This window comes from Oreochromis niloticus, linkage group LG13, assembly GCF_001858045.2.
Source record: "Oreochromis niloticus isolate F11D_XX linkage group LG13, O_niloticus_UMD_NMBU, whole genome shotgun sequence".
In the NCBI taxonomy this organism is placed as follows: Eukaryota; Metazoa; Chordata; class Actinopteri; order Cichliformes; family Cichlidae; genus Oreochromis; species Oreochromis niloticus.
Window position 1 is genome coordinate 20,615,569 of NC_031978.2, and position 22,534 is coordinate 20,638,102.

The 22,534-nt window shown below is 40.5% G+C and overlaps 1 protein-coding gene across 3 annotated transcripts in view; it reads left to right on the plus strand.

Annotated features, from left to right (window-relative positions):
- The window catches only part of LOC100699545 (collagen alpha-1(XIX) chain), a 159,684-nt gene that overhangs the window by 130,016 nt on the left and 7,134 nt on the right, over positions 1–22,534 (plus strand). For all 3 annotated transcript variants that reach the window (XM_019366896.2, XM_025897435.1, XM_013269134.3), the window contains 25 exons: positions 316–396; positions 2,148–2,189; positions 3,553–3,630; positions 3,995–4,030; positions 4,212–4,265; positions 4,513–4,566; positions 5,320–5,361; positions 7,640–7,744; positions 7,910–7,963; positions 8,430–8,483; positions 10,475–10,528; positions 10,620–10,673; positions 11,184–11,219; positions 12,118–12,150; positions 12,317–12,361; positions 13,297–13,323; positions 14,433–14,486; positions 15,087–15,131; positions 15,464–15,508; positions 15,606–15,668; positions 16,105–16,140; positions 17,597–17,641; positions 18,142–18,285; positions 19,264–19,330; positions 19,427–19,555. In XM_019366896.2, coding sequence (XP_019222441.1) covers positions 316–396; positions 2,148–2,189; positions 3,553–3,630; positions 3,995–4,030; positions 4,212–4,265; positions 4,513–4,566; positions 5,320–5,361; positions 7,640–7,744; positions 7,910–7,963; positions 8,430–8,483; positions 10,475–10,528; positions 10,620–10,673; positions 11,184–11,219; positions 12,118–12,150; positions 12,317–12,361; positions 13,297–13,323; positions 14,433–14,486; positions 15,087–15,131; positions 15,464–15,508; positions 15,606–15,668; positions 16,105–16,140; positions 17,597–17,641; positions 18,142–18,285; positions 19,264–19,330; positions 19,427–19,555 — 1,477 coding nt within the window. The remainder of the gene's footprint in view (positions 1–315; positions 397–2,147; positions 2,190–3,552; positions 3,631–3,994; positions 4,031–4,211; positions 4,266–4,512; positions 4,567–5,319; positions 5,362–7,639; positions 7,745–7,909; positions 7,964–8,429; positions 8,484–10,474; positions 10,529–10,619; positions 10,674–11,183; positions 11,220–12,117; positions 12,151–12,316; positions 12,362–13,296; positions 13,324–14,432; positions 14,487–15,086; positions 15,132–15,463; positions 15,509–15,605; positions 15,669–16,104; positions 16,141–17,596; positions 17,642–18,141; positions 18,286–19,263; positions 19,331–19,426; positions 19,556–22,534) is intronic.

Here is a 22,534-nt window from a genome sequence, read left to right on the forward strand (position 1 = left end):
TTTTTGCCTGAAATGAAATCATCATTTAAGAACTGCATTTTGTATTTACTTGGGTTATCTTTGTCTAATATTATTGTTTGATGATCTGAAACATGTGAGTGTGACCAATATGCAAAAAAAAGGTTCTCCCACTAACGTAACGTGTTGGTGTTGACATCGTTCACATGTGCATCCTTGCATCTTCTCACCCTTTTATTTTACCTCACTTTGTCTAACACTGCACTTTCTTTGTCTTGTTAAGAAGACAGGGTTGATTTAATTGGGGGGTTTTTTTATGGAGAAACTTCTAAATAGCATCTGTCTTTCTGTCTGTAGGGGGACTCTGGTGGAATGATCGGGCCACCAGGACCTCCAGGTCCTAAGGGTGAGCCTGGCGAACCTGGGGGTGGATATAAGGTGGGTATTAAATCAAGTGTAGACAGTAACCTCACCTTGTTGGGTTCAGCCCTGAAGACACAGGATACAGCATTAAAAACCATTAATGCAGTACAATAAAACAGCAGATGGAAACACAACAGACTTTCAGAAATGCAGATCACCTGCAAACAGCTCGAGTAGCAGCAGGCAAGTTAAAGAAACTAGGTCCTCCAGCAGCGCAGATGCAATGATGTTATGAAGTAGCAATATCATTAGACAGTCCACCATCACATAACCCCATCCTGGATAATCACCTATCCTCGTAATTGGAGCACATAGCTGTTCAGTTTCTTTTATGGACATGGCTCTGCATATAGAAATGTTCATTATAGCTTTACCAAAGAGGCTGTGCATGTGCAGCCACAGCCTCAATCCCGGTTGATGGCACTCACACTTCTCAATCACCTGTGGGCTTCTGCAGCTTTAAACAGTCGTGTTTGTTTGTGTGTGGAAACACCAATCTGAACATTAAGCCCAACAGCAGACCTACTGATCAAGCAAGCCAAGGGTACCGTGAGCAGAGTAATAAAGGAAAGATTGTGTTCAGGCTGACGTATTTAAACCTCTTAACATTCTCCTGCACTGGAGGGATTGAAAAACACGGCTGTGGGTGTCAAGAGGGGGTGTTTACCACGTTCAAATGACCTCTCATAGTGTTGTATGCAATAGGTGAAAAAGCTAAACTAAGAAAAATGGCTTTCATTTAAAGCAGACATATTTCTGTCTTTTGAGAATATCATTACTGTGTGGAGATGTAGGAGGAATAGTTCTCAGCATTAATGGACGTTGTCATATAAGACAAAGATAAGGCAAAAGGAAATAAACAAAACATATCTTTAATGAGTTAGCCTGCTCAAGCAGCTAAGGTCAAAGCCACTTTCATTCATACGGGGTCGCCACAGCAGGTAGCACCGCACATTTGATTTGGAGGTTTTCGTATTCAGCGCCCTTCCTGACACAACCCCAAAGGAATCTGGGTCTCCTTCCACGATCGTTTCCTTGTTAGGCAAATGTATAAACCACTGCACTAAGGTGTCACACACTTTGTTGAGCTTGCCTTCAACTGAATAATGACCAGCTAAGTCTTTGTACTTTAAACATACTGTTTATATACATTTCTATAAATTTATGATCTAGTCTCACATACTGAGGGAGAAGTTCTATTTCAGTAGAGTGGAAGTGCACCACTAATGTCATCAGATCTTGTCGTTTCAAAAGTTCTGTACTTCCCAAACTTTAGTGTTTTACTGAACTGGTCCATTTCTCCCCAAAACTGTAAGAACTGCTGTGTTGGTTCAAACCCAGCTTCTGCCCAGCTAATTTACATTGTGCAATGTAGGACTTGTACCACGAATACATGCTGACCACAGAAATCAATGTCTCATCTGGATGGTACAGTAAATAATGCCCACACCTCGATTCCAATCAAGGTTTTTTGTTTTCTCCCCCACCCCCCACCCTCTCTGTGGTACGGCATTATCACCTTGCATCTGTACAGTGAAACTAATAAAATTGTTGTAAGCAGTATTGAACATGTGCTCATAAGGCAACACTGTAATGTGTGTAGCTCATACTGATTCAAGACTCCTGTTTGAATTGAAGCACTATGGCTGCTTCTCAGGCCTTACCTCAGTTCTCAAAGAGAATTGCTGATCACTGTGCAGTGAATTTCTATTCTAAAGTCTTCTTTGTTTTTTTGTTTTTGTTTTGTTTTGTTGTTGTTTTTACAGGGGGACGGGTTGCCTTTAACTAGAGGGTCTCGTGGACCTAAGGTAGGTCCTCCAACATCACCAAATAGGCAACAAAATGTGAAAAAGAAATAATTCAGCTAAATAAATTTAATTGTACTACAAAAAAGAAGAAATTGTAACAAATAGCTTACCTGGCACCAATTCCAGGATAGCATGAGCTTGAAAATGTGTCACGGGAATGAAAACGTCCACACTTTGCTTTGTTCTACAGAACCTGACACTGGCTACATGTGTCATGTTCTGTAATGATGTAACATTATGTAATCCCAGGCTGAGACCTTAGAGCTCTGTGTGGCTATCTGAACACTTTGTTCAGATCTATTGATGCAATATTCCTCTGTGGGAAAAAGTAAGTGCAGCCTTGGCTTTACGCGGTAGCCCTGCCCCGTTTAGCTCAAATAACTTCTTACAGTGTGTTTTGCATCATTGTCCTCCTGGTCATACCGTGCCTCACTCAACTTCTTGACCACCCTTCCATGTAAAGTTTCCTCATTTGCAAAATGTTGCTCGTGCATGCAGTGCCCACGTTAAATCACCTCCATAAACATTCCAGTGAGATTCTGATAGGATCTTGTGTGTAGTTTTTATTTGACCAGGCCCTTCTTTAACCTTTAATTTTCTTCTTTTTGAGTTACTCTTTGCTAAATTTACCCGTATGCTTGAGGTTATTATCCTGTAGAAAGGTTGACCTCTGGTTCAGCTTCAGCTTTTTGAACACATTGCCTTCAAGGACACTGCTTCTCCTTAAAACTGGCCTGTGGTCTACTGCATTTAAACCATTTCCTCTGATTTGTTGGAGCGCATTATTCCAACAAACCTACCTTAAAGTTTATTATCAAACTAATTTTGTTTTGATGGTCTTTTTTGGATGGCAAAGCTTTTTTAGCACACTTAAACATTCCACAATAAAGTTTTGAGGTTCTTGGAGACTTTTTTTACTGCTCTACATCATCTTCCATGTTATTTACTTTTTTTTAACATGAAGATATATCTCCTGAAGTGCATCTAATACCAGCTGGAAATCACTAATATGGCTGATATCACTGAAATTGTCATAATATGCTTGGACATCAAAGAGATTTCATTTTTTCTGATCACTTTGTACTATCAATATCAGTGGATTTGACATGGAAAAATAATTGCACAGTTGAGTATCTTATGTATCATACATAGGCAAAATGATGGACATAATTAAAATCTGCATGATAACGGCCTTCACCGCAGTTATGTTTTCTTTCTTTACCCTTTAAGCTAACAGGCACAAGATAACAGCAAATGGATTCTGGCAGTCTTTGAATACTTAATGAGCAATGCAGCAGCCCTCCCTTTAGCTGGATTCACCATCATTAAATCATCACTGACCACTCCCTTGTGTTTGTTTTAGGGTGAAAGAGGCATCCCGGGATTGCCCGGAGACCACGGTGAAAAGGGCGAACCTGGGGAGAGCATTACAGGGTCACCTGTGAGTATGATGTCGTATTGATTGGTCAGTGAGCACCAAATCATTTATTATTTTGTGGCACCCTTGAAACATTCAGATTCCTGCTTTTGTCTTAGGCGTGGAAAGAATGAGCTACTCTCTGAATACTGGAGACGTGTTTTTATTAGAAACATCGGTCATTACTTGCTCTCTCGCCTCATCGTGCACGCTCTGGGGTGCTAGTTTGAAACTCAGATTTGACAGTGAGTGAGTCTGTGTTCATTTTTGAAACACAGGATTGCAGACAGAGAATCAATAGAGCAAAAGGTGTCTAACACAATTCCTTTATTGGATCCTGGGTGCTAGAGGGCAGGTGGTGTTAACAAGATGTGTGATGTGTTTTTAGGGCCCCATGGGACCCCCCGGGGAGCCAGGAATTGAGGTGTGTGTGATAAATTTTCTGTATCCACAACACACAAACAAGATGTTCAAGTTGATTTTTAAAGGTTTTCGTCCAATTAGCCGTGGTTCTCTCCTTGGCAATTTTGTTACAGTACTATTAACACTAAGTGTGGGTGACTGTATAAAGCAAGACTGCTAGCCTCTATCTTGGTATTTTTCAGGGCTCTCGTGGACCCCCGGGTCCATTCGGCCCCCCTGGAGCTCCAGGAAGAGAGGTGAGTTAGAGCAGCCTGTCCTTCCACTGTTTTTCACTCCCTTGCACGTTTACAGATAAAAGATGGCCGGAAGCATGGAGGAATGTCAGCTACCAACTGTGGATGAACAAGTACAATGTATCACAGCTCCTGGACACAAATCCCCACCAACTGAGAAGAGTGTGAAAGCTGAAAGTTATAGCCTTGCCTGTGTGCTTCATATCGTAACCAGAAGGGCTGTTAACTCCTTTTTCTGTCTCAATTAAAGGGCTCCCCTGGTAGGCCAGGTCCACCGGGGCCTGCCGGACCTCCAGGTGAACCAGTAAGTAAGAAAATCTCTGTTTTGCTTACTGCGGTTCAGCATCACTGATCAGCCATGAGACCTACTGAGATCACCTTAAAGTCAAACTCAGTATTCAGACTGTAGCTCCAGTTTTGGGATAATGAGTAGCTGTAGTTCTAGTGTTCAGCAACCGACACCACATTCAGGAAAATGTTCCAGTTTACAACAAATTGGCGGCACCCTGTTGTTAGAGCATATTTTTATTCCTTTCTTGTGTCTTTGTGAGTTTCAAATGAGGAGCATTTACTATAGTGCTAATAGCTGTAGTGTGAGTACCTCACCATTCCTACCGCTGCTGCATCAAAGCCTTGAAATTTTTGCATTTTAGCCCATTTATATTCATGCATTGTAAAGATGCATGAAAACCATTTATACCATTTTATGTTTTTTTTAAATACACAGGCTTCACATCAAAATGTTGTTTTTTTTTCTCAGCTTCAGAGAACAACAATATTTTGAAGATTCGAGGATCATGTCTTCCAGACAACAAAGTTATTAAACGGTTTCCTCAAGCAATCCAGATAAAACTGAGAATGAAACACTTAAAGCAAACTTTGTTAAATATGTTCAAGGAAAAAAATCGCATTTCAGGCATGTAAGACGGTCTTATGTGCCTTGTGATGTTTTATTAAAAGAAGCAGTCAAGCAAAAATAAACAACTGCAGAATTCTCAAAAAACAAGAGACGAGATTTGAAATTAAGGCTTTTTTTTTGCTTCTTTTTTCCTAACAGACTGCCCTGCCGATTTTTGGAGACATGGGTGCTTTGCTTAAGGTATTTATATCTCCATAGTTGATGATAATTGCATTGTTTTCACAGAACAATGACATGCAAAAGCGTGAGGGTTGGTATTTAAAATGAACAGCGTTTGTCGGGTTTAAACAGTACTATCCCACTAATACATGGATGCAATCACTTGAGAGAGATATTGTGAGAAAGCCCTTGAGTGCCTTCATCAGGATGACTGGGAGAGGGAGATCCAGAAATAAAAGAAAACAATTTCACGAGAAAGCCAGGATTACTCATTCACCAGAGGTGCACAGTGTGACAACATGTTTAGTAAAGCCTCTCAGTGTGACAATGAAATATTGAAATATCGCACAAGTGCAATGCAAATAAAGTGAAAAACAAGATTATAAAGAGATTACCGTCTCAAAAGATAAGATCGGCTTCAGATATGTATTGTATACAGTTTTACAGAAGAATAATTGCTAAATAGCACTTCTCCATTCAAACAGTGTGTCACCACTTGACCCAAAAGCCTCAAAACACTCACACAAAATGACTTCTCTTCTGCCCTACCTCCTTTTTAATTGTCTCCTCTCTATATTTTACATTACTTAAACCTTAACCCTCAATATGTAAATCTGAAAGAATGTTAATTTTTGGGACATATTTCTAAGTTTGTCCCAAAATCAGCAGAAAGGCAGCAATGTTTTCTAACATATTCCTCATACAGCTCAGGATCCCAACCTTTTCTGACCAGTGCTGAATGTGGACCAGGACTACACAGTTAAACCTAATGCCAGACACTCCTCAGCATCTCCTGAGATTACAGTACAGTGTTAAAATGGGATCAAGTACTGCTTTAGTAGCTTTTACCTTTCATAACGCGAACACTCTGTCAAAATCAATGCAATTTTTGTTTCTTTTTTCCACTGACGTAGATTAGTCACCTTTGTACGTGTCGTTACCTGCAGGACAGCACTTAGACGACTTAAAGCTTTTTCTTTTTAATGCTTAACATATGTCAGCTCTGACAATAAATATAATGCCTTCACATGATTAATCATTGATAGATAAAGCCAGATGTCAGCAGACTTATTATTTTCTGTCAACCCTTCCTTCAGAGTCAACTTATTTTGTCCATTAAGTGCTCCGTTACATTCATCTACTGTTTACAGCCTTCATCAGCGTCACGTAACGCCGCTGTGATTAGTACTTTTGACACCTCGATGACACCTTCAAAAAAAGCGCTAAACACATTTAACACGGGTATTGTTTTTCTTTTCATTCATGTCAGTAATAGCATGCTCTTATTATTTTGCCGTTTTGTTGAAGTCTTTGAAGATTAGGCTTAAATGGCAATATTGAAACGATGGCTTTTCATTTTATTTTTCAAATTTAGTGAGATTTTGTTGTTGTTGTTATTTTTGAAACACATTCGTTTTTACTGCCTTTTTCCAACTTAAACTTCCTAAGAGTAGAGTGTATACTGTATCTAGAATGGATCAAGATGCGGTACAATGCAATGCGATATGATGCAATATGATACAATGTGATATGATAGGATGCGATAGAATGCAATGTGATGGATTATGGGCAATACAATACAATGCAATAGGATGAAATATGTGCAAGTGATGTAAAATGATACGATATGATGTGATATGATAAGATGTGATACAGTTCGTTAGGCTGGGATGTGATACAAGGCAGTACAGTACAATGTAATGCAATAAGATACAGGGAGATGAGATGTGATACAATATACATTTTTCTGGGGTCAGTGCTGAAATGTCATTCTAGATTTTATGTGCACCGTAAGTATGTAGCTGGCAAAAAAAATCCAGTATCCACATGTAAAAATGGTCTTAGTAAAAGCTGTAAAGCAGCACTACTCAAAGTCACTTGAGCAAAATGTCTGGAAAGTCCTTATCAAGATCAAGTAAACTTGCTTTGTAATATTGAAATACAGCATTGCAACAGCCCACTAATCCTGCTGCACATACAGTAAGTCCGAGTCACAACGTGCAGCAGTGCCAATGGAATTGGTCCAATGATATTTAGGTTCTCACCTAAATGTCACAGTCAGTGAGTTTGACAAAGTTCACCACTCACCTCAGTGAGAGACACTCTTGGAGGCACTCTAGGTGGGTTCACATTATTTCTGCTCTGTGGACATTTTGAGAACACTTTATGTCAGTTGGGGTCTTGTCCTCCACCCAGGGGATGTGACATAATAAAGGGCGAAAATACAGTGTTCCAGCTCAGCCTGATGAAATCTTATCTGTGCTTCCACTTTTGCTTCCTGCCTTGCCTGCGCTGGTAGAATGCCTGCAGTGTGTGCCAGACGAGAGTCCCAGGGCTCCCTGGACAGAAGGGAGAAAAGGGCTCCCCCGGAGTGCAAGGAGTAGAGGGCTTGGTGGGAGAAAAGGTATAAGTGACTCATTAGCATAGCAGACAATTTAGACAATTTACAAAAAAAAATGTGACTTTGATTTGCATTGCACATCATGCTTTCAGTGCTCCTTCATGAATATTTTGAGTGCATGCATGCGCTGTTGAACACAAATCCATTATGGACTCCTTTTCCAAACAGGGAGATCCTGGGGTCAGAGGTCCCATGGGTAACCCGGGAAAAGAAGGCCCAAAGGTAGGCAAGAAGCTGTCAAACGTAAACTAGTGAAATAACAAAAACAGATTTTATAAAAATATTACTATATGGATTACCCATTTTATCAGCATGGCAAGAATGTGTAGAAGATATAGCCTTATTTTATGATATTGTTGCTTAAATGTGTATTTAATCTGCTAGACAAAGATTTACACTGAAAAAAGCTTTTCATAAATTTCTTTTTGCATTATTCCTGAAAGCCTAAGCAGCTGTTCCACAACTCATATTATTCTGAACACACTTAGGTTTTCACTGCAGAAGTTGTTGCTATGGATACAGTCTTGTACCATGGTGAAACAGACTAGGCAATTTCAAGTTGTGTGCTGGAAGATACATTTTGAAGTTTACGCCCATCAGACTTTAGTTTAAGGGGGTTTTTTTCTTCCTTTTTTCCTTGTGAAAAACATTCACTTTTCCCTACTTTATTGCTTCTGCTTTCCTGCAGGGACTAAAAGGAGAGAGAGGGTTCCCAGGCCCTATGGGCGATAAAGGTGATGAGGTGAGTGAAGAAAAAGTTGAATCTAAACAAATTAATCCAGTGGTTATCTAACCAGGTCAGAAGTCACCGTGACATTGAGAAAGAGGTTTTTCAAACGAATGTAAATATATTCTAATGTTGGCCTCATCTTAAAGTCTGTCTGCTCTGAGAGTCTGTTTTCAAAAGAATCTATCAAAAGCTATCCGCAGAGCTGCATTTGCACTATGCCCTATGTCTTGCTCTCCAAGGAACTACTTTATGAAGAACAAAGCCTGCCCTGCGTGTTTGTGTGTGTTCATTTAAAAAAAAGACAGTGTTGAAAGCAGCTGAGAAGTTTCCCATAGGTCAGCTTTCAGCACTGAACTGCCATGGCAGAAGAGTTTTACTAGCAGGCACACTTGCTACTAGATTATAACAGCTCAATAAGAGACATGTTTTGGTCAGATAGCATTTTTTTTTCTTTCAGTGATCAAAGAAATGCATGCAATGGCATCTCTAAAATATAGCAAACAATGCACTATAGGGCCTAGTTGCCAAATAAATTAATAAAGTTGTTGCATGATAAAGTGCCCAACAGTAGAAAATGTGATGTTTTGCTGCTTCTGCATGCTCAGATAAGCTATAAAGGAAAGAAAATACAAGCATAAGCTCAGAAGTCATTACAATGTATAGAAAAGCTTTTGAATTCTTCCTTTAAAATGTAGCATAGATGTTAACAAAACAGATGTGACACCACGTTGACCAAAAATTTAATTTATCCACATTTTAAGAATATATGCTTGATGTGCAGCACCGTGCTGAACATCAGCAGCACAGCTGATGTTCAGCATGGCCACATAACTCTCCATCAGCACTATAGTGTTCGTACAATATAGGATCCAAACAGAGAACTCCAAGGTAGACAAAATAACAAAAGGCATGCCTTTTATTAGGTTGACAGAAAAGTCCAATAACTACATCCAACAGGGAGTTAATAGAGATCCTAGAAAACCACAGGGAGCCAGGAACAACAAGGATACACAGGCTGAAGGAATGGCTCTATCTACACACACTGAGCACTGATAGGAAACTGGAGACTAGTGGGGAACAGGACACAGCTGAACATAATTAATACAGGTGAGAATAGTTAGGACACAAACAGGAAGTAAAATTAGAATGAGAAACAACAGACAACAAGCCACAAAGAGCTTCCAGGTCAGAAAAATGAAGCAAGTGCAGAAGTGCCCAAAATCTACGTTCTATGTAAAGGCCACCAGCTGTGGTTGAAAATAAGACTTTGTAAAGTCTTTGGAGAAACGTCTTTCCGTCTTGACCTCTGGAAAGACTTTCCTCACGGGCTCACTCACTCATTCTGATTCATACTAAATAAAAAATTAAGTCTATTTTGTAAATCTCAGTCATGTTTGTTTCAAATTGGAGACATTTTCTATACTATGTAACCACATGTGCATTGGCTAGCAAATTAAATCACAAGTCATTAGCCAGTGAGTGTGCGGTTTCACAGTCAGACCCGCCCCTTCTTGTCATATCTGTTTTTTTGCAACCAAGATGTTGACGGTAGAAACATTCATCTAAAAGCTTGAAAGCGGGACTTCAGAAGCCAGCTTTCATGCTCTCTGTGGCCACAGCTGTAACAAGGAGACACTGAAACAAGACGTATGAACAAAACATAAATGAGCTCATTCAGGGAATGCAGAAAGACAAAGACAGAAGGAGGAACAGATTGGGAAACACTGAGAGAACTAAACAGACAATTAACAAACTGAAAGAAGGAACTAAAGTGAAATACAAATCAAAATTCAGAACTAGACAGGAACCAGAACTCAGAACTGCAGAAAGTTATTACCAGAAATCCATGAAGTAAGCGCAGAAATCAGAGACTATTTCTGCAAATGTGTAAAGCACTACTCTATGAAGCCACTAGTGAAGCAGAAAAATAGGAATGTAAATAATCTTTTGATGATAGTAGGAAGTAAATTTTGAAAAATAATACCTCATTTTGTCTCCTTTAGGGGCCTTCAGGAGCACCAGGGCTACCAGGTGTGCCTGGTCGAACAGGGGCCCCGGTAAGAAATCCGTCCTCCATGTGGTCTAAAATTATGCAAAATCTCTTTAATTGTTTCATACCATAAAGTAAATGTGCTGTTCTGTTTGCAGGGACTCATGGGTAGACCAGGTCCAATGGGCCAGTATGGACCCAAAGGAGATAAAGTAATGTTTTTACTATTTTGGTACTTTTCTGCATACCATAGGCAGAGTGCACGACTTCTGGATTTTATATACAGTGTATTGTCAGTGGGAGCGCACAGTAAATGACCTGCTGGTTACATGAGTGCTTATAGGCTTTCAGCCACTGCTTTAAAGCCTGCGGTAAATTGTTTTGACAGAGTATATAAATGAAATTGCACTGTCCTCTTGTCTCCATGTGTGGTATCATGAATCTTAAAGACAGATTGATAAAACAGAAAAACAAAATAACTGCAGCTGATGAATACTTGAAAATATTAAATAATTTAAGGTTTTTCCCCAAATTTTGATATATGCATCAAAGTGCTAGAAAGCAGATAGACGTCTCATGAGTTGTTTTTTTTTTGTTGTTATTTTTTATTCCCAGGGTTGGCAAATGAGATTCACTAGATTACATTAACATGGGACTGTGCCTGATAAACATTTCCATTTTCACAGACATGTTTAAAAATTCCTCTGGCTTGTGTTTGGCAGGGAAATGAAGGACCTCCAGGGCCTCCAGGGCCTCCGGTAAGTTCCTGGTGCCTCAACAAGTGCTATCTGTTGATAATAAGTCTCAAAACCTACATTAGTGTAATAGATTAGACATTATTTTGTTACTGGCACTTTATCCTTTTGGAAACACTCTTATGGTTAGCGAGTTAAATGCATGTCCTCAGCACTTATGTTTCCTTAGTCTAACAGTATTTATTGTATCAGGAAAAGCATAAATGACAAACAGGTACAAATACGATGAAATCGTGACGACCTGCACGCTGGCATTGAGTCATGTTTCTTTCCTTTAAAAGGAAAGTGAGTAAGCGCTTCCAAAGGCAAATCTATAATTCATCAGCTGTCCCCTTGAACCTGCCTTGCCCCCCTCCCCTCACACCCTGGTCTCATAAACTGCAGTCTTGGAGGACAAGGGATGGCTCAGTGGCCTGAAAAGGGCACGGGCATTCACTTGCTTCTAAATGAGAACCTTGACTCCTTCTACGTTTACAATAGCTGCCCTCTACCAATCTATCATGGGAAAAACATCATTATATGTTCTAATACTATACAAGAAGAGCAGATTACCTAGTTCTCATACCCAAATCTTTTTAATCAGTGTGCTCTTTTGTATTTCTGAGGCACTCGTCTTTTTGGAATTACGACTGGCTCAAGGATTATTAAGTCTACGCTTCTCTGTTTTTTTTTCTCCTCTTTTCACTTCTCACTCTTTCTCGCACTCTCTTCCTTTCTCTCTCTGTAATTACCAAATGAGCTATTGATCTCTCTCATGTAGCTTTTAAGGGCTTAACAGTGTATAACTGCTTCAGACCTACTGTACAGTTTTCTGTATGGACTCCCGGTGCCTGGAACTTACATTCACAGTGAAAAGAGCCTCTTAGAGAAGATGTCTGATTTACTCTGGGTTGTGTTGTAGGGCAACGGAATGAGCAGCCTGTACAAGCCACAGGTAAAGATTTGAAAAACTTCAGATCATTGTCATTGTGATCTTCTGAATGCATGGTGCTGTGCAGAGCCTTAAGTCAAATTTGCAAGAAAAAGATTCTGTGCTTGTTGTTTTTGACCCGTGTTATAAAATATGTAGTCATAACATTAAAAAAAAAAAATCTTTGCAGAGCGGTGGAGCTATTTTAGGACCCCCTGGAGCTCCCGGTGCTCCGGTAAGTATAATCATTGTTGTGCCTGAAGCAAATCCTTTACACTGAATTGTGGAGTAACACTAGCAAACAGGCATGTGGATACTGTCTGAGCTGCAGAGCCTGGGAGAGCTGAATAACAAATAACCTGACCAGCCCTCTGGTGTTATCTTGGCTTCTAAGGCTCTTATATCACAGTCAATCATGCTCATTGAGATCTGGTGGTTGGTGAAGGCCAAGAGGCTTCCTGACTCTCAAACAGGTGCCTCTTATCCACCCCAGGACACACAACATCATTGAAATGCAAAATGGACTTAGAAGTTCGGCTGCTCTGCACAGTGCCAAGCCGAAGTGACCCGATTTGCTTATCGGGTTCCCCCTGCTCCTCCTTATCAGACAGTTTGTAATCTTGTCCAGTCCTGAGAGACATTCAGTCACAGGCCCTGCAGGGATCCATCCACCAAAACGAACACTTAAGGTGGTGACAAAAAGTAGACACTCTGCTATCCCCGGTGCACAATGGACATGAGCCATAGCTACATCTTAAGGATGCTTCTCCCTGTACTGCATCCATCACAGGCCAACAGCACCACAGGAGCAATCGATAAAGGAGCATCTTCATCAGTGTTAAGGAGGATAAGTGGCCCAATTCATCAATAATTGCTTGTGTTTATAAATGTGGAAAATTGCTGGCTGGTGTTGTTTTAAGCCTTTTTGACTGGATTATATGATCCTGATCATTTTAATTGCGCTTGAGACAATATTACACTGTTAGTGTGATTTACACACAGAAAATAAGAGAAAAGGCAAGTAATAATGACTAATATAAATTTAAATGACAATAACATACAGTAACCACATGCCATTAAAGATGATATTTACGATTTTTATGGAAGCACTTGTCACATTCACGGGGGTAATATGTACGCTCTCCCTCTCTCTCTCTTTCTTTTTTTAAGGGTCCCAAAGGAGATGAAGGACCTGCAGTAAGTTGAAGCTTTTCATCGTGGGCTATGTTTTTTGAAGCATTTGGCTGTTTTTGTGCTCCTCGCAAAAAAACTGAGAAGTCAAAGTTGCCAGTTGCTTGCTATAATTATTTCTATGGCTTTCTCCTGGATAAAATAAGTCAATACAGCCTCAAGCCCGAGCACTTAACCACTTTCAGAAGAACTCCAACACATAGAAAAAAAAATGATCTCGACTCCTACAAATATGAAACCTTTGTACCATATTGTCTTGCCAGTGGGAACCCACAAACCCTCACTGCACTTCAAATGCCCATCCCCCCTGACTCTGACACCTGAAAACAGTCCACACAGACATGGGAATAATCAATTTTTCTCTGGCCCAGTTGCATTTTTTTTAATTTTTCTTTATTTTTTGTTTGTTTTGTTTCACAGTGATTTTTCACTAGCATGTTAATTTGACATTTTAATAAATTGTTCAAGCATCCCCAATGCCGTGGTGGAATTGCCCCAATCCGTCTCACAGCTGATCCTCTGGCTGGCCCGCTCTTCCCCGTAGCCTGAGTAATGTATTCGTGACAATCTACATGTGTGACAATTACCTGGACAATCCGTCTGTGTCAGTGCCGGTTGCCCCTCTATTCTGTGTAATGGCATTTTTCCATGGCAGCGCGAGCAAGATGAGGTGGATAGAGGCCATCACTTGCTTCAGCACTGGGAATGGCTCTCTATTTTTAGTGAAGAAAGCAGGTGTGATTGTGATTGTCAAATGGCTTTCGTTTTTCTAATGGATATAAAGCCTTCAAGGTGTGACAGCATGTGTCCTAGGTCATTTGAAGTATTGTCCTCTCAATACCTGACCGAGATTATCAAGATGAGAGCGGGAAATGTGTAAAATCTGGGCCCCTGCAGAATTTAATTTACTCGCCTTCATGCATTTTTGATCTATATCTGCACATTTATGCATGATGGTCGCTTTATAATGACACTTGTTACCTTCCAGTAGCTTATCGAAAGCCTCACTCTAGGACTGTGAGACAGAAATAACCTCATTCTTGGTTGGAAAAAAGGGAAATAGAGGAGGGTTTTTTTTATCTTAACATAACAGTTGGTGTATTTTTCTCTCACAGGGGGAACCAGGGCCCATGGGATTACCTGGGCTTGAAGGGCTGCCGGGTGCTAAGGTAAGCGTCAAGATACAAAGTTTTCACGATGACCGCCTGTTAAATTATCGGAATTCCACGTTTTTCTGAGCTGGAGCCAAAGTGTTCATGTAATAATTAATAATTTGCACAATTACTTAATGAATTTTCCTTCATTAAAAAAAAGTCCTACAGGCAACTTTCCACAACTTCCTGCATTTCCTGTGCAGAAATGTTTCCACTGATTGGCGGTGTGTGACTGTGTGTTTTGTGGAAGGTTGATGGGGGTGGAATATTTCAGTTTCTCTGACATCCAGAGTAATTTATCCTTTCAGGGCCTGCTGTCAAAGGTTTGACATATGCAAAGCATTTGCTGTTGAAATATGAAGAAGAGCTAAGTTCTTAAGGAAGTCATTTATAATAAATATATGTGTGTGATTTTTCTGAGGAGATATTTATAGTATTTTCTTAAGTGTTTCAGAATTTTTGCATTGCACTTGTCCAGACACATAGGAGTCCAGCAGCTTTCATTATACAGACTTTCTGATACCACTTTCTGTGTGTCTGCTTGATGTGACAGTGATTTATAGTATTCTTTATGTTATGTGTACATTATCTACCTAATATGTGTTGTGCTTCCAGGGGGATATGGGTTTGTCTGGTCCACCAGGGATGCCAGGTCCTCCAGTAAGTCTTCCATTTTTTAAAATTAATTTAGAACATACTTCTCTCTGATCAATCATCTGTGTTATTTAAGTCTGCTCCTGGCAACAAGTCAATGATGTTTTTTTAAAGTAGACAGAATAATAGCTCTCAACTCCTATAGCACCAAACTACTTCGATTAATAATGCTGCCTTACACCTGCTGTGCAGTGTTTTGTTGGGAAGGTTTCTTTTGTGCAGCTTTGGTATGCTGGTCTCTGTATTTTAAATGGAAGGTTACAGGGGTGCTGTAGATATGACACTATCGAGGACCTGTCAAACACGGTCTGTTCTTTTCCCATACTTGTGATTGACAGGGAAAGCCCGGCGCTCGTGGAGAGCCAGGGATCCCAGGAGAGCCGGTGAGCCTGAGCCTCTAACTCTCTTTGAGCTGTCAATCTGTGCGTCATTCCTTTGTCACTGCCGACTGACACATTGGCTGTCTCTGTTCTGTGACAGGGTGAGAGGGGTCCGCTGGGAGAGACAGGATTCCCTGGGCCCGAGGGACCCCAAGGTCTTCCTGTAAGGATGCTACACGAATTCTGTCGCTCTTCCCTTTATATTATCACTACTAGATGTTGACAAAGCACCTTCCAATACTGTCCACACTAGAAACAGTGCTATTAAAAACATGGCCGCATAGTTGTTTTACCATTGTAGTGTGTGTCTGGAACAAAAGCAACATGATTCAAGGACAATGTGAATAAAATACATATGTTAGCTTCCGCTTGTCCTGTAGATGATTACATTGCTCCACGTAATTACCATCAGAGATGGTTTCTGTAATTTTCCCTGTAAGCGCACAATGGAACAATGTTCGCGCAGCAATCAGGATCATTATCCCTTGGTTGAGATATCTCATTAACTGTGGAGATTACTAGGAGTGCAACAGTGCTGATCCAATCGAAGGCGGGAGCTGATACAGAATGTCTTTGTTTGTGTTGCGCTCCTTGAGCAGGGGAGACCTGGAAAAGATGGAACTCCGGGATACCAGGTGAGTTGTGCGAACGCGTCGCAAATCCCCTTATAGAAAGTGCTTTACATCAGCCAAGCTACAGAAAGATGGCACAGCAGATTTTTATCCCCCCTCAAGCTACAGCGTGCTGACTGCATTAAAGCTATTTGCATATTTGAGATTTTAACGATAAAAAAAACTAAATGGAATCCTGCAGATTTAAGGCTTTGTTGACTTTTAGTCTTTTCACCCTCATTATACAGTTAATGCTTTCAGGCAATGATAAAATGTTTGTAATAGAGGGCAGTAGACGCTTCAGATTAAATATGCATTTTTCTGGCTGATGAACCTGGCCAAAATTGAAATAAATATGCATAAAAGTCTACTTTTATGTACCTGATCAAATCTACACTGTTTACTACATAATCACACAGAATGGTCTCACAGTATGGGCTCGAATTGCCATTCACTGCACATTATACAATCTAATACCCAAACTCGATTGACTACGATTATTACAGCTTTGCTCTGATTTACAATTTTTTTTTCACCTTACACCTTAATGACAGCCCGAGTACTTTATTGTTTTTTTTTCCTTCCATTTGTTCATAATCTCAGCATCACACAGAGCCTTTCTATAGACGGGCCTGACTTTTTGGTGGGGCAACAGTGCCATCTAGCAGATGACACTGTTGCCTTCTTTAGCAAAATTCCTTGCACACTGCTTTGAGGTTTAATGTAATGCTCAGGGAAGCACATTTCAGTGGGCAAGATGATAGATTTAAGCCTCCCATCAGGCAGCGGGGAATACAGAGTACTGCAGATTAAAGCAGGCAGGGGAGAACGGCATCACAAAGCGATGCCCGCTTTAAAAACCACATCATGCCAGATTGTCTTTTGCATGGCTCCTGTAATCCAGCAGGAAATTGATACAAAGATGCTCCCAAAGGTATTTCTGTGAGCAGAGTAAAGGGAAGCAATGAGGAGTGACAGAGAGGGATTGGAAGACACAAGATGTTGTGACACGAAACCAGAGACAGGTATTTTCTCCCTGCTCCTCTGTACAGTAGAGGCAGCTGGTGGGAAGGCGTTCGTCATACAAACCAGGAGTGATGCAGAGGATCCGTGACATTGCAGAAGGTGAAACACTATACGGGGAGGAATTATGCCTGAGCTGAGTAAGACGCAATCAATGCAGCGTCATCTGAAAAGTGTGCATTCCTCAAAGTCAAATAACTCAGACGAATCCTCTGCAAACATCTCATATAGTGGATTTAACAGAAATTCAAATGAACAAATTCCAAATGAACATATTAGAATGATTGAGTGTTGCTCGCGCCCTTGCACAATCCCGAACATCAATGCTTTGTGTGCAGCTACTAAAAAGTTTCAGGGTCAGAATAATTTCCTTTTTCTGTTTCACTGCCTTTTTTTTTTTCTTCTTACTTCTCAACAAAGACCTCAAATATAATTTTTTTTCTTTTTACTTTCTAAGGGAGCTACAGGTAGACAAGGCGAAAGAGGATCCAAAGGAGAGCGTGTAAGCATTCCTCTTTTCTTAAAAGGAAGCTATTTTTGTGACTCCAACTATAACGCACAACAAAAAGATTTTGATGAATAGTAATGAATAGTAATGAAAGTCTTCACTTCAGCACAAATATGACTAATCCCCACAAGCACATAAGCGCTAGATAAAGGCATTTAACGCTCAGTGCAGTTTGCTATTGTGTTTGCAAAAGCTTGGTCACACTTCCACAGTAATCTGTTGCAAACGCCTTTAATAGAGGATGCAAAATGAGGTTTTAGCTTTGTGTTTGGCAGCAGAACCCCAGGACCAGCGACTAACTGGACACATTAGGAGAAATGGGTCATTGTGCACAGTATGTAAAGTGATACAGCAGGACCTGAAGATTATAGTGACACTGATGCAGCTTTTTCTAGCCAGGAGTGGTAGCTGTAGCACATTCACATGTTTGGTGCCTCTGCATCATACACAAGTGAGATATATCTGAGCTGCTACTTTTTTTTTTAATGCTACAGGGTGATCCAGGAATTCCTGGAGAAAGAGGCGTTCAGGGCGAGAGGGGTCGCCCAGGAGAGCCCGGCCAAATTGGACCCATCGGACCCCAGGGGCAAAAAGGTGATCCCGGCCCTCCAGGACTCCTGGGGAGTGAAAGCCTCCTGGTGAGTTGAAAATTTTCACCGTAAACAAAGACAATCCTCCCAGATAATTAAAAAGCTTTACCGGGCAACTCGCACCTTGGAGTTACCACCTCAGTTCTCATACACTGGGGAAAAAAAAAATGGTGTAGCTACAGCTTTCTGCATGAAACATCAAACAAGGCAGTGCAACGGGAACTTGCTGTTCTCTTTCTGCTCAGCGCTTCCCACTCCTGATCATCTAGGCGCAACAGAAGGTCAGAGAGGGAGCGAGACGGAAACAGAAAGAAAGACAGATATGTGGGCGTGCCTGGAGCTCTGCAGAGCAGCGAAAACACCTCCATCTGTCACAGACATTTTACACTTACTGTATGCAGCCACAACCGTTATATAACACTCGCAGTGATGAAAAACTGTTCTGAATGCAAAGATTCGAGGTCCAGGGCTACTATTGTTTGGCGTCCTAACTGGTACGGCACAAAAAAGCACCAACAATCCAGCTGAGAAAGGTTCACACGGCGTGTGCTGTGTGCTGTGTGCTGTGCGTACGTGCTCTATGCATGTATATAATTTCTTTATCCTTCCATACATATGGAGGCAAATAGAGCCAGTGTGACAAGCTGCACTTTCAGTCTAAATAGGCAGTGCATTACTTCAGAATTGGATATAAAGTAACACCACTTTAAAGCTATAATACCAAATTTAATATTCGCCTGCTGAGTTTGGGCTCAGACGTTATATTAAACTGCAATGCAAGGTAGGCTTTCAAGTCAGGAGGAAGCTTTAAAAGCTGAATTTAAACTGAATCACTCTGCCCTGCTTTTTGTCAAGTTTGGTTTGAACAATCTGTGTAGAAGAAATGTTTTATTTAGTAAACGTTCCAGATATCCACTTAATTATCATTTTTACTCGTATCTTTTTGTTTTTAATGTCCCTTAATTGCTTTAGTTTCTCTTTTGTGTGTTAAAATAGTGAGCGCTTTGTCACTCTTTCCACTCGCAGGATGACTCCAGCTTCACAGAGGAACTCCGGATGTTTATCCGAAATGAAGTATCGAGGATTTTTGAAGGTAAAAAAACAAAAGAAGAGTTTATTTTCCAAAGTTTGGAGTACTTTTATTTTTCTGTGTTGTGTTACCTCTAAGCATTCTTCTCTTGCTTCTCAGAGAAGCTTTCTAGCAACGGCGGGCTACAGAAGACACCTGCAGGCATCTTAGCGTCGCAGATCCAAGGACCTCCTGGACCTCCTGGAAAGGATGGATTACCGGGCTCACCAGGAGAGCGTGGACCTCCTGGTAGGATGGCAGGCGGAACGGCTGCACCTTAACACCACTGCTGGAAAAATACTATAATTTAAAATGAATGAATGAATAGAAATAACACTTGTAAAACCTGATTGCTGTTAATGAAACATGATTAACCTTAATTTCTTTAATGAAAAGAAATTATATATGTACTCCTATAATTACTCCAGCAAACACACTGTAGGGTTTACCGAACCATACATTTAGCCAATTATATTTTAGAAAGGAAAGCGTAACTTTTTTGTGAGATGCACCCTGTTGGTTGGCATCTCGTGTTTTCTGTGATGTTGATTTGAAATGTTGGAGACTGGCTGGATTAGAGTCGGGTTTACACTTGCAATTTTTGCGGATTCATGGGTATTTCTCTCTTGCATAGACCCATATATCAATGCAGACTGAGGGGCGGGGAGCAGAGGAAAGGCCAGGAGTGTGGTGCACAGCGGCTCTCTGGGAAATATGAAGACAAACGAAGAATTGGCTGTGAAAAAGAGAAAGCGTTATCAATGTGGACAGGAAAGAGCCTCGGTATTGATACCTCACTCCAGGAAAGAAAGCCCCTAAAATGCAAAAGGAGCGTAGTCAGGAAAGAGGGTTGACATTCTTTTATCAAACTAATACAAATTTCTGACTGCTCATACAACACTAATGGTTTGCCGGTGCAGGCTTTGTACCTCAGACTTGCTTAGATTTGTACTGTGTCCGCAGCAGAACTATGGTATCTTAACTTTTAAAGAGGAGGAGTGATTTGATTGCGTTGGTGCAGATCAAAAGCACCGCTGCATTGGCCTTTCTCTTTGAGCTTTGTTATCTACCTCACATTATTCAAGACCATTTACATTTTAACCCACCGCTATAATATAAAGCGCTGCTTTCATTCATGAATAATGTCTCCAAATTAGCCAGCTACTCAACTCTAAATATTTGTGCTGTGTTAATGCCACTGGCGTTTACACATGTCTTGGACTTTGTTTTGCTTGTTTTGTTTTTTTATGCTTCCAAAAAAAAGTGTTTTATAGGTGATCTTTAATGCAGCTTTGCAATAAATATTTATTGAAAACAAAGAGGAAAGTTATTTCCCTTGATAAATCAGAAATTCAACAACTTCTTAATTTTTTTTTCTTTGTTGACTTGGGCCTTGAGAGTTTGGGGTAATATTTCCTCATTATTTCTCGTCATCCTCCGCTGGAGACCGTGCTCCTCTGGAATATCCAATTTGACTTCTTCTCCAATATGCCGAAATGAATTGTTTATGGAGAAAAATAACCCCTCTGTTGAGTTCACAGTTTTTTTTTTTCTTCCTTTCTTCTGTCTTTGGTGTGATTTCACATGGGTGAAAGTCTCAAGCTGTTAAGAGAACGCCCATAGGGGCTCATGCTGGAGAACACCATTTCTTTATTTCCTACTTTGTTGTAATTAAGTGCTCATTTGTGATTCATCGTTCACTTTTGGGATCTTCGCAAAGTTTCTCTTTGATGAAAGCCATTGTGTTCAAGTGCATATTTCATCAATTTTGCTTCTTTTTTTGTGTTCTTGTTTTAACATTTGTTTTGTATTTCAATGCATTCTGTGTAACATTTATACTGAGTGAAACAAACGTGTCTGTAAACTCTGTTTTAAAGCTGCTCTGTTCTTCCTGCGAGATGGACATATCAGTAAATAGAAAGAAAGTTGGTTTTTTTTCTTACTTTTTTTGTAAGACACGGTACAATTAAGTAGATGTGTCTTTTAATATTGTTTACAACAGCGTACAACAGGTGCAGGTTCAATCAAGCATGAAAAACCACTGTTTGCCAGTATTATATTTTGTTAACTTACTTTGTCCATTAGTGCCCCAAGACACAATTTGTTTTCAACCAAGTACGCAGTGTGGCATTTTTCGATTTATCAGAGTGCACCAATCCACCGTGGCCCCCAAGCTTATTGCCCTGTGTGCTATTCAGAATTTTTTTTTTTTTTTTTTTGCTCAAGGTACAGTGCACTTTTCTCCATGGAACGTCTCCTCCCTGAATGAATGCCCCAGGCTCTGTGAGTGTTGAAAGAAGTCTCATTATTGTGGCAATGTGTGGATAGCCCCCCTGTTTTTTTATTTCTTTGAGATTCAGTTTTGGAGCGTTCATAAGCCTTTTTTCTGAGATTTTCTCTGACATGTAAGCGTTGAAGCGTTTCCCCTTTGGGCCAAGCAGTGCAATGCTTGATACTCCTGTCAATGTTTCTGATGCACTCCATGCAGCCACTGGTTGTGAGACTCCATTACTTTAAGTGCCTCGTGGGGAAATATTTTTTGCAGCCTCTCAAATTCTTACTCGGTATGCTGCTGTTTTGAACTGTAGATGTACTGGTTTTTGCATGCAGTGAAAAAGCCCTTGAATAATATGATTGTTTGCATACAGTTAAAAGCAACCGTCTGCCTGGTCTGACTTGAAGATGCGCGAATGCTTTGAATTTTCTTTTGACACACTGAGCATGCTCACAGTTTGTGTTCTTTCTTGGAGGTAGTCAGGCAGCAGCCAGTCTCCAGCATAGGACACAGTGAACATAATGAGCATCAGAGTAAAGCGTCTGTCATGAATAGCCACGATTGCTTTCGATTGTTTGCGGAGTTGACTTGGCCTACCTTTTCACTGAATGCCTTTAGTGACCCACGTGTCTGATCTCTGATTGTTAAAAGCCTCTTGTCTGTGTTTTGAAATCATCAAAGATGTGATGTCTGCTGTTGTTAGAAAGCTGCACAAATCCACGATGCAGTGGTCTATTTCCACTTCACCTACTAAGGGTGCATCTCTCAAAATAAGTGCATACTTGATACCTGACACTGCTGTCATCCTGATTATACATAATCTAGAAGCTGTGCAGTGTTATTAGGAGTCCGTTGACAAATATAAAGGTTCCACAAGTGTGTCCTCATTTTGACACTTTGACGTGCTATGGCATTTGTACTAATCTTACTAACTGTATTTCAAACTGTGTAGA